General features: G+C 36.8%; 2 protein-coding genes across 3 annotated transcripts; both read right to left on the bottom strand.

The window, feature by feature from the left end:
* Window positions 1-7,735: 7,735 nt before the first annotated feature.
* On the bottom strand, window positions 7,736-10,250 carry mrps23 (mitochondrial ribosomal protein S23). Of its 2 annotated transcripts, none has more exons than XM_056271218.1 (5): window positions 10,106-10,250; window positions 9,606-9,785; window positions 8,617-8,694; window positions 8,404-8,527; window positions 7,736-8,322 (listed from the first exon to the last, which is right to left on the bottom strand). In XM_056271218.1, exons 1-5 carry the CDS (start codon window positions 10,147-10,149, stop codon window positions 8,179-8,181), a joined length of 570 nt encoding a protein of 189 aa, XP_056127193.1. In that variant the 5' UTR covers window positions 10,150-10,250; the 3' UTR covers window positions 7,736-8,178. The 2 variants fall into 2 exon arrangements, with proteins under 2 accessions (XP_056127193.1, XP_056127192.1); XM_056271217.1 differs by having other exon boundaries at window positions 7,736-8,325.
* A 1,715-nt stretch (window positions 10,251-11,965) lies between these two features.
* nos2b (nitric oxide synthase 2b, inducible) lies at window positions 11,966-22,655 on the bottom strand. The gene is made up of 25 exons (XM_056271208.1): window positions 22,583-22,655; window positions 22,402-22,503; window positions 22,075-22,223; window positions 21,704-21,866; window positions 21,522-21,613; window positions 21,275-21,416; window positions 20,562-20,701; window positions 19,648-19,822; window positions 19,445-19,546; window positions 17,672-17,866; window positions 17,455-17,537; window positions 17,145-17,289; window positions 16,400-16,504; window positions 16,238-16,287; window positions 15,979-16,153; window positions 15,738-15,858; window positions 15,314-15,392; window positions 14,961-15,151; window positions 14,713-14,879; window positions 13,552-13,762; window positions 13,327-13,414; window positions 13,106-13,227; window positions 12,867-13,015; window positions 12,241-12,435; window positions 11,966-12,076 (listed from the first exon to the last, which is right to left on the bottom strand). The coding sequence occupies exons 1-25, from the start codon at window positions 22,643-22,645 to the stop codon at window positions 12,038-12,040; spliced, it is 3,243 nt and encodes a 1,080-aa protein (XP_056127183.1). The 5' UTR covers window positions 22,646-22,655; the 3' UTR covers window positions 11,966-12,037.
* Window positions 22,656-25,438: the final 2,783 nt, after the last annotated feature.

Consider the following 25,438-nt stretch of genomic DNA (forward strand, 5'->3'; position numbering starts at 1 on the left):
TGTTTGTCTATTTTTACTGTACGTTTCTCATAGAAAAGTAGGTTTCATTGATATTCAATAAGTCACACTGAAAATTACGAGAGAAGTCCTGGCTCGTTCTCCTCTACCGCGGTCAAGATATGCCGGATGAGTTACACGTCCACAGGGAAAAGTATATGTATTATGTAGTAAATAAGAAGTAATTCAATGAGATTTTGATACTCTCTAAAGGAACTTTTCAAATCTTTTTTTTACTGAAAAACAAGACTGTGGTAAATGCAATGCAAAAAAGAACTTAGTTCAAGCATGAAGTTGAGAATATTGTATATATGTTTATCATGATAAATAGGACTTGTTGAGGTCTGGATGCAGACAGGTATGTTTTCTTCACATACTTTTGGTGAGCATGCATTTAGTTCTTTACATTTGTTGGGTTGTTTGAAATCGAATATATGTCGGCACTTATAAATATTATTAGATTATTTGAAGTGCCACAGCAAAAGATTAGCAAAGATCTACTCCCTCACTTTATTCAATGTTATGTTGCAAAGATCAGTAGATTTTACTTTTTTGATTTATACCATTGAAATTTAAAACAACAACAAAAAAACTTGCAAAAGAAAGTTTAAGTAAACCATACATTTTTTTATATAGCTCACCCAAGAACAAAATGCATACTGAGCATAAACAACTCACTCTTTCTGCAAATATAGTGGGAGAGGAAGATCTTGATGGATGGTACGTTGAAGAACACGAGGTTAGATTTCACCTGGTTTATTTTTAGTAAACAACCGGCTTATGGCAGCAGGTGCTCTCTTACTTCTGCTTATGGCATCAATATAAATGAGGGATAATTACTTTTGTTACAATTAAATTAGACTCAGCAAAACAACATAATGGCGATTTGTTATGCTCTGGTGAGCAATAACAAACCAATCATAATTAACAGCTCTGGTTGCGCGAGCGACTCTCTTTGTGCAACAAACACAATCGGATTCCCTAAACTAAATGTACCAGCCAAAATTTGAAAGTGAAAGTCTGAAAATCATATCAAAGGAATCAGGCGTAATGACAGTGATTGGTCTCGCACATCCAAATGAGTGTGTTGAAGGGTTAGAAAGGTGTCTGTCGTGTCAATAACACAAGTTGTCCTATCAGAACTGAGAGTGACTGGCAAAAATCCACAAAAGCAAGCTTCTTTCAAAAGTCTCAAGCAGAGATGTTCATTTTTTTTTTTGCATTAAAATGTGTAGATGTCACATGCTTTTTTTCACATGTAGTCTCCCATTAGAGCTCTTCCTGTCCTTGAAGGATTAAAAAAAAAGAAGATGACAAGGGGGGAAAAATGCCTTGAACAGCTCCTGTCAGGGAGAAAAAAGTGCCTTTGTGGCATCAGCTGATGACACCACGCTTGACGGCAGCCTGTTGAATTCAGTTTCCATTTATCCCTTTACACCTCTTGCCCCTCCAAAGCTCGGCTCAGACTTCATAGCCTGAGGACATGGAATCATGTAAGAGGGCTCGCCCGTGGCTGCGTCTCTGATCTCAGATCAGTCTGGGCTCACCTGCACCTTTGGGGTAGGGTATAGCAGAACTCACAGACCCTGTAGGGGGCTCAAAAACAGGTTGTGAATCACAACCACAGAAGGCCTCGACCACACCAACCGCTGACTCCTGTGTGGTCCGTTTACGCTGAACGAGTGCACACAAAAAAAAACAATTGTGCAGTATTTACTTTATAAAGATCTTCACTTGGGAACTGCAATTCAATTTCACAAATAATGACAAAGATACAGCAAGTAACACATTGAATGAAGTGTGAGATTGAAGTAGAAAGACTGAAATGGTCATTTCTTGTTGCACATACTCCCAAAATCTCTATGTTTTCACAATCACAGTGTATATTTTCTGAACTGTACAACATGAGGATCTAAATGGAAAGGATGAGGCAAGTTATGACATGAACGCACCACATGGGTGCAATTGCTCTTTGGGCTCCCTTTTATCCCCCAGGCTTTTAATTGTGAGCTTTTGGCTCTGATTTTGTTTTTTTAAAAAGCAGAGCTTAAGTCAAAGACTTTTATATGCAATTTTAGGCTTGTTAGAAAACCATTTCACAAGGATTAATTATCAAAAATGATTTAGAATTGTATCATGTGAAAGGTTAGCTCTAGGTGACAGAAGAGAGGAAACAGACCTGAGGCAATGCAGGCGGGCAGAGCGTGTGGCCGTGCATTTCAATGCCATGTGAAAATGAACTCGCCCGCAGAGCAAATTGCATTGACCTGGATCGCACGTGTTGACGGGGAAGAGGCAGAACTCCGCGGGAGAGCCTTAACCCTTTGCCTGGTCAACTGAGATGCCTGACAGTTTAAACTGAGGCTTTTAGGAGAACTAAACTGGCCTAAATACTGTATTTTTCATGTCTTTCTTATGACTTTAGACAGGCTATTGTATATCCCGACAGCACAACTGTGATATAAACAGCAGCATGTGAAAGGCAGCACTGGAGTTCTTTTGTGTTTCAGTTGGTTAACAGGTTCATTCTTTCATTTCTAAATGTTTTTTTCTTTTTATTTAAAAAGCTCAAAATTTAGATAAATTTTCTCCATTATTACAAGCAATGTGAGACTGTAAATAAATAAATATTTAATGGTGCATATCCAGAATTTTGTGTTTTTGAGATGGCTACATGCTTCTTTTAAGATTAAGGTTGTTTGGTTCTTGAGCTCTCTAAAGTGTCAATTGATGATGTTTTGTAAAAGGTTTATATTATGTGTACTGCAAATGTTTGATAATATCTTACAAATAGTTTTTATATAGTCATATATGACTAACAGCTATTATAATACAATATATATGCATGGATACCTGTAAATATGTAAAAAAAAATATATATATATAATGCATTAAAGCATGTGCGCAGCATATCATTTGTTTTAATACATTAAAGGTGTATTATAATGCATTATAACTGTGTTAGATTTATTAAGTCCCCCTGTGGTTTTTTTTATGTTGTTTATATGTCTATGTGGTGTTTTTAATATGCTTTAAGACAAACCATGTACAAATGCATAAGTCAACACCATTGCTGAGTATTTTCTCCTTAAAACTGCAGTGAACCAAAGACAGTCTCAAAAATACAGTCTGAAATCGCTGGTGTTTCTGATGTCACAAACTTGTAACCAATCACGTCAATGTGTGATCGTCAACGAGTGGATCTCTGAGCTGGTGCGAGTGAGTGGAGACGGGGCTAATTTGCATATTCCTAGAACCGTGTATACTAAATGAGTCAAGGGTGTAGAGATATATTCAAGCTAAGGCATGAAGAATTTTTTTCAAGGAAAAAAAAACGTTTCAATATGTAATTGTGGTGATCAAATATTAGTTTTAAGGAATACAATGGGGGCTTTAAGAAAATAAAAAATGCAGTGTATAATGTACATTCTGAATAATTATATCTAGGTTTTTCCAACTTTTATCATTTGACATCAGGCTGTAAAACCCTGGTTTTATAGTGTGAGTGTTTAAAGGGGTGGTTGATTATGATTTCACTTTTCTAACTTTAGTTAGTGTGTAATGTTGCTGTTTGAGCATAAACAACATCTGCAAAGTTAGGGATACATGACATTCCTCCCGGGTTAGTGACATCACAAACCCTAAAATTTACATAAACCCCGCCCCTGGGAACACGACACAGTCCATGTTGAGAAGAGGAATAGTTGTTGTAGTAAAGCACATGTGTGAGTATGCTCAAGCTGTCGCATCCGGGTTTTTTTTTACATGCAATACCGTACGTACACAACGGCAATAGCATGTCACTCTTTAGGCATCTTACAACAGTTCCCACACGAGCGATTTTATATATTATCATGACAGAATATGCCAATCAAAGACTTGAAGATAGTTAACTCCACATTAGCAACACAAATTCATCAACTAACCATTCAGGAACATCCTGTTGCATTCTACGTGTTGTCACTTCTTCTTGAGTCTCTCCATCATTGTCCGACTACAGTTTAAACATAAAAGGCAGAACAGTTTCTGACATTTTAGTGCGTGTCTGTGTGAGGTAATCTGAGCTGATAACACACCCTCTGTGCCGGAGCAGCAGCTCATTTGCATTTAAAGGGACACACACAAAGACACGTTTTTGCTCCCCCTCAAAAAGGGACAATTTTAACATGCTGTAAAAAATAATCTGGGAGGTATTTTGAGCTAAAACTTCTGGGGACATCAGAGACTTATTTTACATCTTGTTGAAAAAGGGCATTATACCTCCCCTTTAAAAAATGCCATAGCCCATATTTTTGATTGTGAACTTTGTGAGTAGACAGAATAGGGGAAATGTTTAAAACTTGGCCCTTTTGGAGAGCATCATATTTTAGGTTAAGGATTGTGAGCTGCCTGTATTTGTGCAGACCTCAGCAGAGAGAGGAAGACCAACTACGGTAATTCAGGTCTCTCAAGTAATATACCAGGCTAATTTAAACCATCAGGCATCTTTATGCAATTAATCAGTACAGCAGGCCTGCACTGCAAAGCAGATTGAAGTTTTTGTAGGCCAGGAATGAGAAAAATGCCCTTGACATATGCAGAGGGGAGAATCCCAGAGTTCCAGTGCTGAATAAACAAATAAATAAATAAAACAACAAACAAGCAGGTCCCAATCGATACCTTGACCAGGGCAACTGGATGGCAGCCTTTCTTCTGAGCTCCGTGGCCGTGGAGAAGTAAAACAAACAGTGTTTGTGTAAAGGTCTTCAAACCCCAGCCGGCTCAACCTGCCATTGATTATGGTGATGGAGCACTCAAAGGGTTGCTTGGCCACCAGACAGAAGCAGTAGTGCACATCTAGTGTGTACAGATCATGTCTCATTATCAGGACACAACAAAGGAGAAGACATAACCAGGGACACTTCAAATAAGCAGGTTGTAATCTCAGGACATTAAAATTAAAAAAAACGTATGTGTAAATGAACCAGATCTATTCTGAAGTGAGGACTTTAAAACCGTATTAGTATTCCTTGTTCTATAATATTTCACTCTTAGAAAATAGCTTTTTGGCTGAACATGAGTCAATCATGGACAGTGGATCATGGACTTGATTGAAACAAGTAAAAACCAATAGAATCAAAATCATTTGTGTTCATTTAACTTGAATGTATGGTTTTAGGTTAACTTATTTAATGGTTTTCATTTAAATGTATTTATTCAAATAATCAAATGCAATGCTTGTTTAGTCCTGTGATGTTTATAACAAGATATTAAATATAAGTGTTCTTTACAAATGTGATGTTTGATGTTGACAGTCCAAAAGTGACACAAGTTTCATCCAGAGCACAACCATTATGGTTTCAAAGAGTCAATTTAACATGAAAGTTTGGTTATCATGTGTGCAAAGTACTGACAAGCACCTTTACTACATTTTCAGTAGTGTAAAAGTAGTAGTTTGTAGCATGAAAAAGTATTGTTTGTGTGACATTATATTCTGTTTGCAGCCTTTCTAGGGAACGAGCTGAAGCAATCAAACACGCTCTACTAGAACGTCTCTCTCTCTCTCTCTCTCTCTCTCTCTCTCTCTCTCTCTCTCTCTCTCTCTCTCTCTCTCTCTCTCTCTCTCTCTCTCTCTCTCAAATAGAGAACATGTTTGTTTAGAGAGTTTCTTTTAACTGGTTAAAAAACAGCAATTTAATTAATAATCACTCAGTGTTCCAGAAACTCTCTGGATTGCATGTTAACCTTTTTGTAGCAAAATAGATAGCCTATTTAAATAGCTTGCTGTTTATCACTGTTTCAGTTATATATTTTTTTTATTAATCTAGTATAAATGTATGTTTGTAGCTGCACCCTAATTAAAATCGTTATTGTTATGTGCAAGGGGAAAATTGCTTTTAACTGAAGTCAAAAGATTACCTCAATGTGCAGTTAAGTGATTTCAGCTTGTAGTGTAGGTTTTGTGTTCACTTCTTTATTTCACTTCTTGATAATAGGCCTACGTCTTTTATCATTTTGTTTATATTAAAACAAACTAGGCTAATAATACCACAACTAGAACTATATAAAAACTTGAAATACATACAACCCGTGATAGCCCTAGTCTCCTTTAACTTGACTGGGGCAGTCATACTTACTATTAGCCAAGAAAGAAATTATTATTAATTTACTGTTTTTTTTTTTATGACAGTAACAATAACTATGGTATTTCGAGAGGAACTATGGTTAGTTACCATGGTAATTGTTGAACGGTTGTTGTGTTGAGGAGCAGTCGTCACCCTCCAAGCGTCCGTCACGCGCCTCTGCCTTTACTACTTTCACGCCTCTCCTTCACTAATTTCAGTTGCATCTGGGTCCTTCACAACAGACACACACGACGCACACACATGAAAACACACATATAAAAACCATTAATGCTGACAAAATTACACAAATTAAACTGCAACATAGAGGGAAAAAAATACTTCTGGGTAAAATGTTATCCAAGATGTGTTTTGTGTTTTGAACAAACAGCCGACAGATATCACACTTGAGTCAATAGACATCACATTACTGCCATCTAGCGATCAACGGTAAATGCCTTCTTTTAGGAAGCTAGTGTCACAAAAAGAGAAACATACGCAATGTTACTGACATAATTATGGTATGAAGCCATTTACTCTTAGACAGAAATGAAGGGCCTGAACCTGGAGATTACATACTGGATTAAGTAATCTCTAAAAAAAATTTAATTAGTAGCCACAATACTATGTAAACTTGAAGTCCTTTAGAATGTTACAAAGGTATAATCAAAATAAGGAAATAGAAAATGAAAACAATTTTTTTGCTTGTTCATCATTGAGCACAAAATGTGAAATGTGTTTGGGTCCGATACTCAAGTCAGTAGCAAACCAAACATTTACCCACTAATGGGATTTCTGGTCTCTAAGTGGTGCTTTTATGAAGTCTGCAGTTTGAGGTGTCTTTAGAGACAAAAACAAACACTAACAATCAAGTGCATGCTCATTTGATGAGTCATGTCTTTGTTTTCTTTAAATTACTGCTGCAAAAATGATTCACATCCTTGAATTATCACATGTTTCCTGGTATCGTCTTACAAATTCCTAATTGATTAACCAATAGCTATTGAAGGACATTCCCACAAGGCCATTTGTGGGATATTGAAAGTAACCTGTATTGAATAGTTACAATTTACAAAAAGAAACTATTCAGTATGTTGTACATGTTCTTCAGCAGCGAATAAAGCCTTCAGTCATCTTGGAAAAGAGGTCTGCTTGAAACATCCATGTTCTGCCAAATTAGATTGTATATTCAGTTCATACCACAGTTTTTTATTTTATTTAATTCATGTCTAGGCAATTACAGAATACTAACCTTCCATTGGTCAAATAATTTCTTCATTTCTGTTTGTTTGTCTGTCTCTAATTATTATTATATTGTGCTACAATGCTACAAACACAAGTGAGCAATTGTCAGTAAGTCTTTACATCAAACATTTTCAGTTTAACATTACCTCTGAAAGAGTTGGAAAATGCTTGGAGTTTAAGACAATGGCATTTGTGAAGTAATTTGAAATTTGATGTCTGTGCAGATCAGCTCTCCATCGATTTTATATAACTGAAACATCACAAAAAAACTTTCTTATAATATTTTTTTTTACAATTGTGCTGAGGATGTATTTAAATGCAAGAGTGGATCGGTAACAAGGATGCACTAAAAAAAAAAAAAAAAAAAAGAGGGGAGGGGGGGGGGGGGGGAATAATATCATTAAGAATCATAAGTTTATAGAGTGACTCTGAAAACTTGAAATGAAACACTGATTTACAGCACAGATACTTTCCCACTTATGTCGTTAATGGACTTGAAAGTACTTTCATTAAACACTCCACATATTTTATTACACAGACATTAGACACTTTCACAGAAACGAAACACTTACTAGATCTGTATTATAAAGTCTCTCCTTGGCTATAAAGACCTCAAGCCAAAACCATTTTGACTGTGCAAACGTGTCTTCAACATCACTCATTTGACACCAAGAGGGGAAAAGACACATGTTGCTCTTCAGGGTCTGCATAGTGTCCACAAAACAAACAATATCTGTGTCCCAGTATTTGACGCATCAAAAACGCATGATTGAGCAGCACGCTGGTGTGCTGGAGGCAGGAGCAGTTTGTGTTGTCCTAAGGAGAAGTGGTATATTTATGACGACGTCTGGCCGTCAGGGTTCACTGTCTCTGCCTGTGGCTGTTTCTCTGGAACAATCGTCTCTGTGTCTCTTTGCTGCTCTGCCAACATGTCAGTCAACTTCATGTTCAGCAAAGGGTTCCGAAACTCTGGTGCCACCTGCTGGTTATAAAGAAACATGATGGACAATGAAGAGACAAGTAGGCGAAAGAACAAATCAGCTCTCAGACTCAGACTCACCCCAGGTCCTCCTCTCTTTCTTAAATAAACTCCCTCTGTGAGCAGTGCTTTTGCGGTCTCTTCAAACAGAAGCTCAGGTTTGACATCCCCTCTGCTTTCTAATTCACTGTACTTCATCACAAACCTGAATGATGAAGTACACAACAACTAAATTAAATGGCAACACTCAGTGTACAGTAAAAATATGTTTAATTTCCCCATTATAAAACTCACCTCTGACATGAAGAAACAAAGTTGGCCTTGAGGAGCTCAAAAGCTCTGGGTCCATTACCATAAACCTCAAAGAACTTCCTACAATCACAGAAAAAAAGTCATAAAGATTTACTGTACAGATTCCGGCAAGCACGCAAGTTTAATGCAGTTATCATCAACTGATGGGCCGTGACCCAAAATGAGTTGGGAGGTGTTTTCCGAAAAGGGTCTGACAGCAGTAAAATATGGGACCTTGTTAATATAATTTTAAGTTATATGTAGACTACCATTCAAGGGTTTGGGTTTGGCAAGATTGTTTATGTTTTTGAAAGTCTTTTAGGCTGCATTTATTTGATAAAAAATGCAGCACAATATTGTAATATTGTGAAATATTATTATAATTTAAAGTGACTATTCTATTTTAATATATATTTTTAATTTAATTTATTCCTGTGATGGCAAAGCTGAATTTTCAGCATCATTACTCCAGTCTTCAGTGTCATATGATCCTTCAGAAATCATTCTAATGTACTTGGTGCTATTTCTTATCATCATCATAAATCAATATTGAAAACAGTTGTGCTGCTAGATATTTTTTCAGGATTCTCTGATGAATAGAACGTTCAAAAGACCAGCATTTAATATAAATCTTTTGTGAGATTATAAATTAAATACTATAACTTTTTATGAATTGAATGCATCCTTGCTGTATAAAAGTATTCATTTCTTACCGACCCCAAACTTTTAAACAGCAGTGTATATAACACCAAGATCAAAATAAACACACACACACACAAAAAATCAATAAAGGCATAAATATATAATAAATTCATCAACAGAGATGGCACAAACATTAATAGCTGGGGGGAAATATAAAGTACAAATGAAGGGCACAGAGTGACCATAAGATAGTGTATATGACCATGTGGAGAGCAATACTGCTGAAAGCAAAGATTTTAAATGAAGTTACTAAGATGATACGCGTTTTGGACGGGTTTGTTTGGACTTACGCTCGTATTTCATCCTCCTTGTATAAGATTTCAGGTACAGTATCTTCTGCATGTTTTTTCAGTGGTCTCACGGGTTTCTCGTACAGTGGCTCTCTCTTAGGAGGAAAAGCAGCATACACATCAAACCAGATGGGCTTTTCCTCCTGCTTGATGACTCCAGCTCGCATTAAATCACGAACCCTTTGCAAACAGCATCACAATGAGAACTCGAACTAAATACACATAGTTAGGAATGACGAGCAACACATGCAAAAGACATTTAACACTGCTCTGTTCTAGATTCAAGGTGTCAAAGTTTTTACTGCCAAAAGCAATTACTAGCGTTACAACATACAAGATGTCTTTGTTTCATAATTTCTTGTAATTATAAAAGGATTTTACTTAGTACACTTTCATATTACAATATACATTTGAAAGTAAACCGATCTCTTATGTTTAAACACATTTTTTTTCATTAACCTTGAAATGATCTCAAAAAGCATGCTGTCACTAATGCTTACCGGGTAAATACAGTCCCGAATTTCTCAAGTCGACTTCCAGCCATAATGTCTATATGATAATACAAATTTAATTATATCAATCTATAAAACAGAAAAGATAAAAAGATATGAAAAAGACGGTTAAAAATACTCTCTGCTGCAGCATGGATACACTACTTCCGGTGTTACTACGGATACCTATCATAGACAAACTACAAGGAGGCGAATAAAAAATAAAACTACCGTGTCTTAGTAGTACCAACTTGACTTTATTATAAGATGCAATATTTACCATAAACATCCATTTACAACTTTATACAACACTTAACACTGTGAGAGGTGATTATATAAGAAACTATGAGCCACAGGAGCATATAACAATAAACACAGTGAATAAAGGTAGCCTCATGGTTTAAACTTATTATTATTATTTTTATTATTATTAATACAGAGAATTCAAGTCTACAAATAATTAGGCATTCATGGTTTAAACTGAAAATGTGAAGCTAAGAATAGACAAACAAAAGTGAAACCCAAGGGGAAAAAAAAGTATGTTACACAATTTTTAAATGACTGATTATATAAGCATTTTTAACATGTAGGCTACATGAAAATGTTTTGGTTCAAAGGGTCAGATGTTCTTGTGATTTTTGAAGCCCACAATAGAGGAGATGCCTGTTGTTTTATTGAGCATGGCAAATGTAGTATCCAAAAGATTTGTTCCTGCAATTAGTTATAGCCATAAAAAACACTACTCAATAGTCTAACAAGGTGCAGGTCAGTCTTCCCAAAAACAAATAAAAAATACATTTTAAAACAATAGTTTATTTACAAGTAGGAAATAAAATGTTCTCTATAATTAGAACTGTACATTCCACAATTAAATACATTGCTGCTACTTTTTTTGTGTGTGTTTCCAGTGTATATTGGTGATTTCTTATTTATTTGACTCCTTCCTCTTAGTTAAGAGAGGTTTTGGCATTATTTTGGTAGCTGTATGAAAATAATGAGATTAAAATGTCCCCCTTTTTGGTGTGTTTGGATATTGAAAAGATCAAGATGGTATAATCTTGTACAATTTTCTCCACTTGAATGAATCAAAGACTGAAGTGATAGTGTTTAGCCCTCCGAGTTCTACCAAACATATAATCAATCAATTAGGCCTTTTTAAATCGAAGGTACATAATCAAGCTAGGAGTCTTGGAGTTCTTTTTGATGCCGAGTTAAAGTTTGATAAGCATATAAATTCAGTGGTTAGAGGTGGCTTCTTCCAATAAAGGAATATAGCGAAATTGAAACCTTTTTTTGTCTTTTAATGATTTGGAAGTTGTTATGCATGCTTTTATTACGTCCAGATTGGACTATTGTAATTCGTTGTACTATGGTGTTTCTCATGCATCACTTTCACGTCTGAAGCTGGTTCAGAATGCTGCTGCAAGGCTTTTGACCGGGACTAGGAAATATGAGAGTATAACACCTGTACTCGCATTCCTTCATTGGCTTCCAGTCAAATTTAGGATCAAATATAATATGTTATTATTTGTTTTTAAGGGCTTAAATGGGATGGCACCAAGTTACATTAGTGAACTTCTTCAGCAACATACATCCTCTAGGCCTTTAAGATCTGTACAAAGGTTTCAGTTAACCATTCCAAAGTCTAGACTAAAATCAAAAGGAGACAGGGCCTTCTCTGTTGCAGCTCCTTGTTTATGGAACAGTTTACCCCTCCATGTTAGATCTTGTGTCACCCTTGATACATTTAAATCTCATTTAAAGACTCATCTCTTCTCTCTTGCATTTGATTGTAATTCAATTTTTGCAATTGTTTTATACTTTGTTTTATAATCTTAGATTATATGTGCTGGGCTGTATGTAAAGCACTTTGGCCAACGTGTGTTGTTTTTAAACATGCTATATAAATAAATATGATTGATTGATGAGGGATCTCGACCACTACGATCCAAAGATGTCCTCATGGTAACGCTTTTCATTCTGTGAACAAAAAGCATAACCATCTAAAATTATTGACCATATATCATTACAGACTGTAAACAATTCACCATTTCAGGGCAACTGAGCCCTCATATGAGCATAAATACTGTAAGACATTATTATCTGAAGTAGCTATAAAATGTGTCAACATGCTGAAGGTTCACCTTGAGCCTTGACAGATATTCCTCAGCCTGAGTAAGAGTGATGCCCAGCCGGCTGACTAAGATTTCCTGGATAGTGGTGGCCACATCATGAGCCATGTTTATGCCTCCACAGATATACAGATGTCCTGGATTATGGTGCAGAACCTCAAAGACCTTGTCATTCAATTGCTCTCGCAAGATATCTTGGACATAAACCTGGACCAAAAACAAATGCAGAATGTCTATAAGCAAAGACCAGAGGATGTTAACAGCCATTCAGAATCATTTTTTAGATCCGGGTAAAAGTAATTATTCATATTTTGTGTTATCAACATCAGCAAAAAGACCGGAGGTGTAAAGTCCAGGGGTCAGAAAATAAAAGTCCTGCCATATGTTTATTCCACCCATGAACTCAGTCAGCTCCTGGCTGAAAAACTGTGCTAATTAGCAAATCCTTTTGAGGACTTTTACTTTACACCTCTGAAAAAGACATACTACGGCATCTGTTTCAAAAACAAAAGCTTAGACTGACAAATTATAACAATAAATAATACAAAAATAAAATCAATATTATTATTATAGATTATAATTGTAATACTTAATAGAAATCACTCGAGATAACTACGTCTACAGTTGTGTTTGTCTACCTTGGGTTGTCCAGTCTGCCTAGAATAAGCTGTTGTGATACTGCTTAGAGTGCCATTATCTCTCATGTCCAGAGTCTCTTCTTTGTAAAGATGATCAGTATCTGAATCCCGACAACCGAACACAAGTGTCATCGGACTCCCTTTCAGACCTTGGAGAAATAACAACTTGAGGGTCAACAACTTGAGGCAAACACATTTAAGTGGACTTTTTGAAACGACTTGAATGTAGAATTCAATACCTGTTTTTTTCAAGTCATAGAATCGCTGTTGCCAAAAGCCACGGAAGGGAGCAATGCCGCTCCCAACTCCAACAAGTATGCAGGGCGCACTAGGGTCGGCTGGAAGGTGGAACCCGTCAGAGCTGGAATTGTTGGAAAAGTTAGTTAATTATGATCAGGGAAAACACCTTGGGCTGCATTTCACTCTCAGGAACATCTTGAGAATGTGAAATGAAAGGTACCTATGGACAAAACATGGCACCATGTCTCCTTCTTTGATGGTATTGAGCCAGGTACTGCAGAGACCAAAATGCAGCGGACCTTTTCCTTCTAAACAGCGCAGGACATATGACAACAACAAATACATTTCTTCAATGATTCTAGAAGGTATACGTCTAGGAAGTTCCACTGTTCAGGTATCAACTAATAAATGATCAGAGAATCTTTGGGAATATGGTTTACTCTACCCTGTGTGTGATAGTTGACCACTGCCACGGTGAGGTGGAGCTCCTGAGGGTGGAGGTCTGGGGAGGAGCTGATGGAGTAAAGACGTGGCTTCAGTAGAGGCAGCTGGCTGAGGAGAAATTCAGCAGAAAGTTCCAGAGAGGAAAACTCCTCTAGCACCTCAAGGAATGTAGGTTTGTGGAACTCCTTCCATGTTGTGTAAACCTTGAGGTCCTGTAGAAGAGTAATGTCTTGGTATGTATTTAGCTAATAAACTCCATTGAAAACAATTCATGATCATTGAATCGCACGGCACAATAGACATTTTTCATGAAAGATGAGCATAAGTGTTCATGAACCCATTCTTTTGTAAATCGTCGCATTCAATAGGCTATAATGAGACTTTTTATGAAAGAATTTGTGTTTCATTAATATGCAGGTTCATTGTTACGAAGACACTTTTAGCATACTACTTTGGATTTTTCAGCATGAATAATTAATTTACACAAGACATTATATATTACTGTATATTGCCTTTAAAATGCAATATTAAACTGGTTCTTAACTTAACTTGAACTGAATGACATTCGGGTCTGTTAACGGTTCTCCCACGTGCATTCGGGATGGCGTTCTAACGATTGACGAGTAGGCTCTTTTTAGCGAATCAAAAACACACAACAAAACCAGTGTGGTTCAATTCCCACATTAATGAATAAAATGAGTCTAAAATAATTTTTTAGTGAATCAAACAAAGCGTGACGACTGACGAGTATAGTCTGAAGCTATAATGAATGAGTCAAATGAGTTGGTTCTTTTGTAGTGAATCAAAAATACAGAACCAGTATAGTCCAATTCCGGAAAAAAGACCCCTACTGGAGGTTCGTTTTAGCAAACTCAAAACATACAAACAGTGTAGGCCGACTCACAAATGAACGATTCTTATGAGACTTTTTTAGCAAATCAAACATAGTCATCAATGTCGTCTGTTCTATGACTGAGAAAATGTATTAAAAAGTCTGTGTAAATGTGCCTTTTATAAGGATTTGTAAAAAATGTATTATGAAAATAATATATTTCTTTCCTCTATATTTATCCCCTAAAGTTACTAAAAGACCCTCAAAGTTACCAAGTTGTTAAATTCTGTGCAATTCTTATCCTTAGTTCTGAAACAAAAAATGACTTACTGTTGCTAGTGCTAAGAGGCGCTGCCTGTGATCTTCCTGCCTTGCCGTCTTTGAGAGTTTGCGGAGGAGGCTTTGTGAGGGTGGGCTGGTGACATCAAGATAGTAGGTAAGAGATTGGACAAGGGGGCATGGTGGTATTCGTTCATCTCTCTGCCACCTTTCACCATCTGCAAGACAACATTATTAGGTATCATTATGTTATTATGTGTAAGACTTCCATTATGTAATTAGGTTATATGGTTCAGTACCAGGGTAGGAATCATTGAGGAATTCCAAGCGAAGGCTCTGGTTGATAGGAGGGGCACTGGGCAGATGCTTTAGGATGCCAGCTACTAATTCAGGTGAGTTCCCTGGGAAAATCCTCACATGGTCTCCAGGGGCAAAGTTTAAGGGCTCAGTGTTCCCATCCATCTCCAGCTCCACCAATATTGTAGACTGACTGAGATCACGTAAAAATAAATACTGTTAAATATTGTGTGAGAAAACAAGTCACACAACATAAGGCACCGGTTTCAGAAAAAATAAAAGCTTATAATAATAATAAAACATATTATAATAATAAAATACAGATGCACAAATATAAGTTGGTTTGAGAGCAAACCTTGACTCCGGGCTCTGTAGATTCTGCCTTCTCTTCAGCTTCATGGGAACCACAGCTTTAGAATGGAGAGCTGATAGAGCTGTAAAACCAAGCCAAATAATAATCAATCACTGCAGAAATCTTGCAAATCTGTTAATAACATGATTCTTGAATACTCATTTCTGATTGTTAAACACTAATTATAATGATTGCTAAATGGCATATTTGAATCTAAAATGTCACTAAGCATTTCCATATTCCTACATAATATCGCACTGTATATAATTCTGTCATGCAACATTTTTTAAAAATAAGAAATGGCAAGAATATTCTCAATATAGCATTTTTGCTTAGCTTTTTAATCACTTCTACAGGTTTCGTCAAGCTTTGCCCATAATTTTCCCTTGATGTTTCTTTCAAATAAATACAATGGTATTAAATGTACCTGCGACTCGGTCAAGTGTACAGCTGTCATTCTGAACTCTGTGCCTCTGCGGATCCCAGGAATCTGCCAGACCATCGCTGCCTGGAAGCTGCCCTTGAATGTTAAACGCCTTGCATGCATCCTTTACATACAGAAAACAAACATCTCATGACTCATTTTTACCATTGACCAAAGTACAGAAAACAAAGCATACTCAATGGTTATTTTATTACTTATATTTCTTATATTCTTTTATTTAGACCTTAAAGGCTGTGCAAGCCCAGGCTGTGAAAGCTTCCTCCTGTCCGTTCAACTCATCCCCCTCTCCTGTGGAGGACACGCGGACAGCTCCCAGTGCCGCAAGCTTAGCATCCACTGCATGGGCAAACCCACAGAAGTGCGAGTACGTTCGAGAGCCGAGACCAAACACACAGAACCTGTGTGGGGAAAGAAACAATTCGAACAATATATTCTATACAGGAGTGGAGAGAAAATAAATTTAGAGGATTTTAAATACTGACCTGACTTTGTTTCTGAGGCTTTTCAGACTAAAAAGCTGCTTCTTAAAACTCTGAGAAGAAAGAAAGAATCACATTCTAGTAATCGAACATCTTTTGTGGTTATTGTGATAATGTTTTTTTTCATGAAATACAACAGGTCACGGTACATAAATATATCCACACCTCTCCATTTCCTGGACAGTCTCCATTGCCGAAGGTGCTGGTGACAACAATTAAGAGACTTTCCTTATCAAGTTCACTGAAGTTGTAGTCCTCCATGCAAACAACCTGTATAAATATAAATAACACGTTTCACATGTATGTTTTAACTAAAAATTCATTGTCAAATCTTAGTGTTTAATTGAACAGTATTCATTCATTACATATAATATCTTAAAGTCCCCCTGTGCTGAAAATCAAGCTTTTAATGTTTATATGTCTATGTGGTGTTTTAAATATGCTTTAAGACAAACCATGAGCAAATGCATGTCCATCAACACCATTGCTGAGTATTTTCTCTTAAAAACTGCAGTGAACCAAAGTCTCAAAACGTGGTGTTTCTGACGTCACAAACTACCTTGTAACCAATCACGTCAATGTGTGATCGTCAGCAAGTGGATCTCTGAGCTGGTGTGAGTGAGTGGAGGCGGGGATAATTTGCATATTCATAGAACCGTGTATACTAAATGAGGCAAGGGTAGAGTTACATTCAAGCTATTTTAAATATGTCATTTTGGTGATCAAAGATGAGTTAAGGGATAAAATTATTACAGGGGGACTTTTATAAAAAAAGTAAAACGGGGTAATTTCCACCTTAGAGTGGGATATTGTTATGAATGTGCCACATGTGTTGGTAATGGTGCTCAATTTGAGTAGCAGAAGTTAGAACGATAAGTTAAATATGAATCGGGGGTGATGGTCCTCTTACCCTGGAGCTGAAGGCACAGTTCATCATGGCATTTAGTTTCTTAGCAAAAATCTGTGATTTCCCTGTTTCTGTGGCGTAGAGAACGGTGCAACGCACCCTCTTGGCCAGGACTGATTTAATGAGTGTCTGAGAGAAGAGCACTACTCTAAAAGAGAGAAAAGAAAACAAGAATTTTAGCTATACTGGCTGCTCACCAAATGTCCACAGCTAACCTTTCTAATATTCATTACATTGTTGCAGACAGATCTCTTCTGAGAGAACAGCACTGCGTTGTTCTGGTTGAGGAAGTGTGAATATGATATTGTGGTACCTGATCAATCCTTTGAAGCTGATTGTACACCTCGTCGCTTTTCTCCTCTTGTCCTTCCACTTGTATGTCAACCACGGTTCAGGCTTTAAGGCAAGAACATCCCAAAACTTTAGTTTGGACATCATCATACTTCACATAGCTTTATACCACTAGACTCGAGAATATTCCAGCAATGCAGCTTTTCTGATGAATGCACAATAGACATTTAGGATGATACCTGATAGTAGAAAAAGGGTGACAGGATGTAGTTCAGCATTTCCTGGTGATACACAGGAGTTAGGGATCCAGACATTGGCGGCACCAGCCAGACCCAATCGGCTGGACAGCCTCCACGCAGACGCACTTCCATCTCCATGTGCTGCATGAAGGATTCTGATGCAGAATGGTGGTCAGTAATGGTGACCTTATTTTTCTGTAAGTTGGTTAGACAAGAAGGTCAAAAAATTGTGAATAAACATTTAACAAGAGGTCAAATTTCATCTTAACCCATATATTGACTTTCCAGTGTAGAATAACTTTGATGTGCATAAATGTGAATAATTTCCCATAAATTTTCCCAATAGTTTTTTTAATATTTATTTAATATATAGAATATAATGTTATCCACCTCTATATAGGTCTTCTATTAATTTAATTTGACTAAAATATTTTACATTAAGATTTAGCTCCTCACACATGTGTCCCAAAGAATATATAATATATATATATGTTAGTATTATTATTATTTATTTTTTTAAGTCAGTGAATTATGAGTTTAATAGGTCTATACATTTAACAGCAAATAAAAAAAAAAACTATTTCAAGTTTTGACAAATTGGCAGTGCTGCTGGGTAGATTACTTACAAATTGTAGTTGGTTAATGACTCCAAATTACATGACAAAAATTGTAGGTAGTAAAGTAATCCATATAACCTGACTACTTTGTGATTACTTTTGACCTAACTTGTTCATCACATTAATTTGATAATCCTAATTTATTATCTTGAAGTCTTAGGTGGTACTTCAGGTCTTTAGGTCAAAGAGGTTTAGCTGACAAAAAAGTTGGGGAATCCCTGCACTGCATGTAAATATGAAATGACATGAATTTGTACATTTCAATGTGTCTGAAAGACAAAAGCCTTCCAAAGACAGTTATACATGGTAAATGACTCACTGAGTGATAATTCAAATAAAATAAATAATTAATGCGTTCGTCCAGAGCTGATTAGATATGCAATGTTGAGAGAATAATTCTTAAAAAATAAATGATTTCTGTAAATCCAGAGATCAAATTCTGTGTGGGTCTCAGTTTTCAGTGATAGTCAAATGAGTCACAAACCAGTCAGGTTTAGGGGCCGTTTATACAACATCATTTTCAACTAAACTTTTTGTGTGCTTGGTCGTTCATTTACATTCATGTAAATTAACGTTTTGTGGGCCAGAAAACACAAGCATTTGAAAACGGGATTCAAAGTGCAAGTTTTTGAAACCGTTGTTGTCTCGCGAATTTGTAAAAAAAGGTGACGTCATGTCCATGCGTACTATGTGTTCAGTCAATAGGCACGTAGTGTTTCTTTACGTGACATCGCCAACTACTGGACTGGCATGAATACAGGTTTTTAGTCGTTTTCGCAGATACGTGGAAACAGAAAACTTTGCCGTACGTGAAAAACAAAGGAAAATCTTTTCCATTTTTAATACATCATTGTCGTGTAAATGTACCCACAGTGGGTCCTAAAATCGCAAGTTTCCATACAAATTCATATGAAATTGCCACCATTTAAAATACAGTAGTCAACATTTGAAGTGGATCAAAAAAGTTCAAAGTTGTCCTAAGACAAGAACGGGTATTGTTCAAAATTCATGTATAACTTTGATGAAAGGTTTTGATCCACTTCAAATGTTGACTACTGTAGTTAGGTTTTCTCATGAAATCGGGAAAATACATTAATATAATTATACAAAATCCTCTGTCTCTCACAAGTGTTTTACACTTATTTGCTTTGTTTACCTGAAAACTATGCATCACTGCGACATTGATGGCCACCAAGGCCTGGTCCTTCCATAGCGAGGACAGTTTTTGCGTCTCCAAGCCCATTCGGCGGCCAACCCGCTGTAGGACATAATAAAGTAAAAGAAAATCAGTATCAAAGATCCTCTAAACTTTCTCTTCTTGACTGTAAATATTTTAAGCAGTAAGAAATATTGTAGCACCTCAAGAACATTGTAGCGTTGGGTATCACAGAAGTCCCTCACTCCAATCTCAGTGCCCATGTACCAACCGTTAAAAGGACATGCTGGGAATTCAAGACCACCAATCTCCAGCAACATGTTGGACACTGCAGGCAACACATACCATCGGAGGTTCAAATCCTTAAACCACTCGTACCTGAAGAAGTGAATTAAACCATCCAATTTTAATGGCATGCAAATGCATTGGCATATATTTAGCTACCAGTTCAAACAAACCCTTGACCATGTTACTAAATGCACTGTTTCCCATCTTATTTTTATAAATTTTCCTGACACAAATCCATAACACTTCTAGGTCTGCATAATTGCACCACTATTGGAGCCCATCAAACAGCACTTCAGTCAAATTCACAAGGTAAACTAATTAGGTAGCTTTCTAATGTGAAGTGTTGGAGTGAGTCTGGATTGACTTTAAGCCTCACTGGTTAAACTCATTTGTTAGGTCTGGATGAAAGAATGTGGCATAGAGACAGGCTGTTTTAGGATTGAATGGCTTTGCCACTCTAGCCTGATCTTTAAGTGCCTAGGAGCGTTTGATTTTAAAGGTCCAATACGAGCTCTTAAAAGGAAAAGCCTTGCATAATTTTCTGTTCAAGAAGCAAATAAATTTGTTGCAGAATCAAGTGGAATGCAAGTCATCTCAGAAAACTGAGCACCTCAGTCAAGAGCTCTGGTGGTCTGTGTAAACAACATCGCCCTCAAATTTAGACAAGCTACAAGACCGAATGTCTGACTTTGAGTCTTTGTACTAGAACCCTTGATGCATAGTGATGTAACAACCATTTAGAGTGTTTTCAATCCATTAGCGTTTTTAATCTACCGTGAGCATGTTTTCCCAGCCAGCTGGCATACAGTACAAGCTCCATGTCACTTACTGTGGGTGCTCCATGGGAACTTCCAAAATTAAATGCTGGGGAATTTCAAATAACTGAGGGTCCTCTCCATTAGCTTGTAACACCAGTGGAAGCACATCAAATAGACCGTACTTTGGTGTCCACCCAAGCTGGATGCACATCTGTTAAATGTGGGTATTGACAAGACATTAATGCGGTATATAGATCTTTTATAATGATAACAATGTTTTTATGACCTCATATTAAATGAAAGACTAAAAAGAATATTTGTATTCAGCCCATTCTCATCCCTAGGCGTCATGAAACTGACGCCTTGGGAATCATTTTGACCATGCTTCAATATTCGACGCTTTAGGCACCCTTTAGCGTCAGTTACATGACGCGATCCTAGGGCGTCATCTTGCTGACGCTTTACCTTTAACGTCAGTTAGATGACGCTATCCAATCGTAACCCTACCCCAGACCTAAACCTACCCGCGTCATCTAACTGACGCTTAGGTAAAGCGTCAGTAAGATGACGCCCTAGGATCGCGTCATGTAACTGACGCTAAAGGGTGCCTAAAGCGTCGAATATTGAAGCATGGTCAAAATTGTCATTTTAGTGACGCCTTGGGGTGAGAATGCGTTGCAGCATTTGGTGGTATTCAGACAGACAGATACTGTATAGGTATTCTAAAAAAGTTATTGCAAAGAGAGAAAATATCTATTATAAAAGAAAATAGACTGGTATCTACCTCTGTGAAGTCAACACTGGCAGGATCTCCTATTATTGTACCATCTGTAATCTTATAGCCAGCGTATCGTATGAGCTGACTATTCCACACGAGGAAATCATGTTGACCATCAGTTCTTTGAGGGAACACAGTGATGACAGACCTGTGAAAATAAATCTCTTTATTGTGACAGCATCGCATCAAATTTACAAAGACAATGAAGATGGATGGTTTATTAAAAAGCTCAAATAACACATTCTTGGTTTACCTCAGGTTGCCTCCATTGGTAGCAAACTGAATATGATCGCACAACATCTGAAACATATCTTCAGTAGTTCTGCATTTGCGTGCATCAAACAGCTGGACAGAAAAACATGAGATAATGTAAATAGAACTACAGTATACGACTACACATATGATACATGTTTTAGTCCAAACTAGAGAAACTACCTGCAAATTAGCCCACTGAATTCTGCCAATGCATCTCGGTGCATTTCTCCATGCTTGCTTAGCCCCAAATTCCAGTTCTTTAGTGGTGAGTTGATATGACCCAGTAGCATCTATTTCCCTAGCGACTTCCTCCACACGAGACAGGTGCTCCTCAATTTTTGAGCTGAATAACAGATGTAATTCAGTCATATAGCCTACCCATTTCACTCTTCAGAATTAAGCAAGTTCATGGTCTGCTTTATTATGGCATTAAACGAAAGAAGGAAAAAAAAAACCAAGAACGTAACCACTTATTCAGTATTAGAGTGGACTAACGGTCAAAAATTAATCATCAACCATTTAAAACCCACTATGACCTTATAGGTTCTTACTTTTTAATTGACTTGTAGTACTGATTGATGAAGTCAATAGCTTGCATGAGGATGTCATCAGAGTCTGGCAGGGTGGAGGAAGGACAGCGCATCAGAGCCTTTGGAGTCATAATCGAGCCTTCACAGACCTTAGACATGCAAACCTGGCTCTAAAGATAAGGGGGGAAAGTTCAAACTTATCCTGTACTACTCATTATCCCATGCAATTAGCAAAATAACTTAATTTAAAACGAGACTCTGTAAAAGCAGGCAATGAGAAACTTTACACACATACAGTAAAAATAGAACTAAAATATTTCAGTGGGACAGGCTCATAAATCTGTTCACCTTAACTGCTCTGTGATGTAATGTATCCTGATGGCACAAACCATCCTGGTAGTTCTTCACTTGCTTGGAAAATGGGCATCGATTTACTTTGTTCTCCCATTGCTAGACAAACCAACAGAACTTAAGGATATTGCATTTCATTTATGACATTGAATTTCATGTCAGTTGAAGTTTTGCTCACCATATTCGGCTTAATCTGGTGGAGTATTACATCCTTCTTGTCTTTAGTGGCCTGGTTCCCCATTTCTCCCTGAAATACTGAATTGAAAATCAGTTCAATTAAATGTTGAAGAACAGTTTTTGATAACAGTGCTGGGTTTCTATATGGGTCCACTCTGTACACTAAAGCAGAGTTGAAGTTTATTAAATAATTAAGTGATTAATTAAGTGATGATAGACCATAATTGATGATACCTGCTGTTAACAACCGGAATCACTGAAGAAAATAAGAACAAATACAGAAAAAAAAAGAAAAAGAGACGAGCAGAAACAGAAGAGCTACGACAGACTTCCAGCCACAGACAATCAACTGAAGATAAAGACTTCATTAAATCTAAGATCTCAGCACAGGATGATTAAACAACTCCAAAAACAACTTTACCAGCTTCACTTATTACTAACCATTTTGACTTTATTTTTCTCAAATGTTTACAGAGGTTTAAATGTTGATGTTTTGTTTGAACAACAAAACATCAGTGTTAACTTAATTGGCTTTATGCACAGCTACACTACTTCCTGAACTTCAGCCAGCTCCTTTGTTTCCTGTCTGCCATTATTGGACAAACTGATTAATCCAGGTGTGCATGGCCTCAGTAACAATAATTAGGCACACCTGGATTAATCAGTTTGTCCAATAATGGCAGACAGGAAACAAAGGAGCTGGGTGAAGTTCAGGAAGTAGTGAAGCTGTGCATAAAGCCTATTCTCAATAAGACCTTTTGTACACATACAGTATGTCAGACTGGTTAGTAATAAGTGAAGCTGGTAATGCTGTTTTTGGAGTCGTTTAATCATCCTCTGCTGAGATCTTGAGAGATTTAATGTCTTTTATCTTCAGTGATTATCTTTAGTTTTCTATATCCTCTCCCACAAATGAGTTATTCTTAGATACTGAAAAATAAAACTATAACAATCATTTCCCGAGTTATTTTGTAAACCATCTCCTAGTATAAATTGCTTTTTTTTTTTTTTTTTTGCATTAGAATCCTTTTTTCAGGCTTGTATTTCTGACAGTATAGCATAACATGTTCCACAGTTTCTTCTTGCCCACAAAATTCACACCTTCCCGAATCATGTTTACCCATTTTATAAAGTGTACTGTTTAGTCTTGTATGTCCAAATCTCATCCTTGATATTATTATCTCTCCCGCTTTCCTTTGAATTCTGTAAAACCATCGACCTTTCTTCTCCATATCCCATTGTTTTTGCCACCTTACCTTCCTTTCCTTAATAATATTCTTACTTATACTAACACTTAAGTTAATGTCATTGTTTTTTATGGCTTCTTTTGCTGCCTTATCTGCCATTTCATTTCCTTGGATACCAATATGTGCGGGTACCCATACAAGTATCACTGTAAGTCCCATCATTTCAATTCTGTATAATGTTTGCTGTATTTCTATTAAAATGTCTGGTCTACTTTCCGAATGACTGTATTGTAAGCTAGCCAATGATGAACTTGAGTCTGAACAAACAACTGATTTCAAAGGTCTTATCTCCTCTATCCACTGTGTTGCTAATAATAGTGCGATCATTTCCCCTACAGATAACTCATCACTGATCCATTTCCTTATTGATAACTGAAACAGTAAAAGTAACTCCTATCTTATCGTCTATACTCTTTGATGTGTCTGTGTAGATCTGAACATAGCTGTGGTAGGCTACTCATTAATATATGTCTGACTCTGCGCATTACATGAATTACATTCCTTATCCTTGTTTTTCTTTTCTACCCATGTAAAATCCACTGTGGCGTCTGAAAGTAACCAAGATTTTATTAGCGGGTATATTCTGGTAGTGGTATTCTTGGGCTAATTTTTAACTGATTAACTTTAAGTTCTGTTGCTTTCTGTATTACTGTCCATCCGAAGCTTTTCGTTTCCCAACAGGGCTTTAAAGTATCTTGTGTTGGATGCTCTTGACTATGGCCTTGTACATTAGCCCAGCAATTCAGTGATAACTGTATCCTTCTCATTTCTAATGACATTTCCCCCATTTCTACCTAGTGCTATAATTGGTGTAGTTTCTATAGCTCCTGTACACAGTCTCAATACCTGATGCCATACGGTCTAACTTTCTAAGAGACATATCTGCTGCTGATCCATACACCACACAACCATAATCTAATACAGATCTAATCAGCCCACTATATATGGCCCTTCATGCCATCCTATCTGCCCCCCATTCACTTCCTACTAAACACCTCATTATATTGATCACTTTCTTACATTTGTCCAATATTTTCTGGAGATGCATTACCCATGTAATTCTTTCGTCAAACCACAACCCTAAAAACTTAACCTTAAAAACATTCTTGATGATATAATTTTAGATTTACCTCACCTCCATTTTTGTTCCTTGTAAAAAACATTATCTTTGTCTTGTCAACTGAGAATTTAAAACCCCATCTATATGACCATTCTTCAACTATTGTAATAGTCTCCTGTCATTTTTTAACAATAAAATCAATGTTCCTTCCCCTTTTCAAGATTGCCCCATCATCAGCAAAAAGTGAGAACCCCAGCCCATTCTCCAAATCCTCAAATACATCATTTATCATTATAGAAAATAATAAAGGACTCACTATACTTGCTTGTGGAGTTCCATTTTCGATCATAAACTTTTCTGAATAACAGTTTCCTATACTAACTTGTATTGCTCTCCCTAATAAAAAATCCTTGATACATCTATACATTTGACCTTTAATACCCAACTTGCCTAATTTGATTAACCCTCCCCCAATATCCTACTCTCTATCTGTGCGGATCCCATCATACCCTTTAATACTAAAATCTAAAACTGGCTTAAGCCAGGTTTC

Source organism: Rhinichthys klamathensis, unplaced genomic scaffold, assembly GCF_029890125.1.
Source record: "Rhinichthys klamathensis goyatoka isolate OS25496 unplaced genomic scaffold, OSU_Roscu_1.1 h1tg000311l_1, whole genome shotgun sequence".
Classification (NCBI taxonomy): domain Eukaryota; kingdom Metazoa; phylum Chordata; class Actinopteri; order Cypriniformes; family Leuciscidae; genus Rhinichthys; species Rhinichthys klamathensis.

What these genes read in the sequence shown, in the direction of transcription:
- mrps23 (XM_056271217.1), bottom strand. Translation starts at nt 10,149, where the DNA reads ATGGCTGGAAGTCGACTTGAGAAATTCGGGACTGTATTTACCCG. An exon ending in TTCGGGACTGTATTTACCCG is followed by an intron (nt 9,786 to 10,105) that starts GTAAGCATTAGT and finishes CTGTTTGCAAAG; the next exon opens with GGTTCGTGATTTAATGCGAG. An exon ending in AAGGAGGATGAAATACGAGC is followed by an intron (nt 8,695 to 9,605) that starts GTAAGTCCAAAC and finishes CTGTGATTGTAG; the next exon opens with GAAGTTCTTTGAGGTTTATG.
- nos2b (XM_056271208.1), bottom strand. Translation starts at nt 22,645, where the DNA reads ATGGGGAACCAGGCCACTAAAGACAAGAAGGATGTAATACTCCACCAG. An exon ending in CCAGTGTTGACTTCACAGAG is followed by an intron (nt 20,702 to 21,274) that starts GTAGATACCAGT and finishes CACATTTAACAG; the next exon opens with ATGTGCATCCAGCTTGGGTG. An exon ending in CCTCAATGATTCCTACCCTG is followed by an intron (nt 14,880 to 14,960) that starts GTACTGAACCAT and finishes GTTGTCTTGCAG; the next exon opens with ATGGTGAAAGGTGGCAGAGA.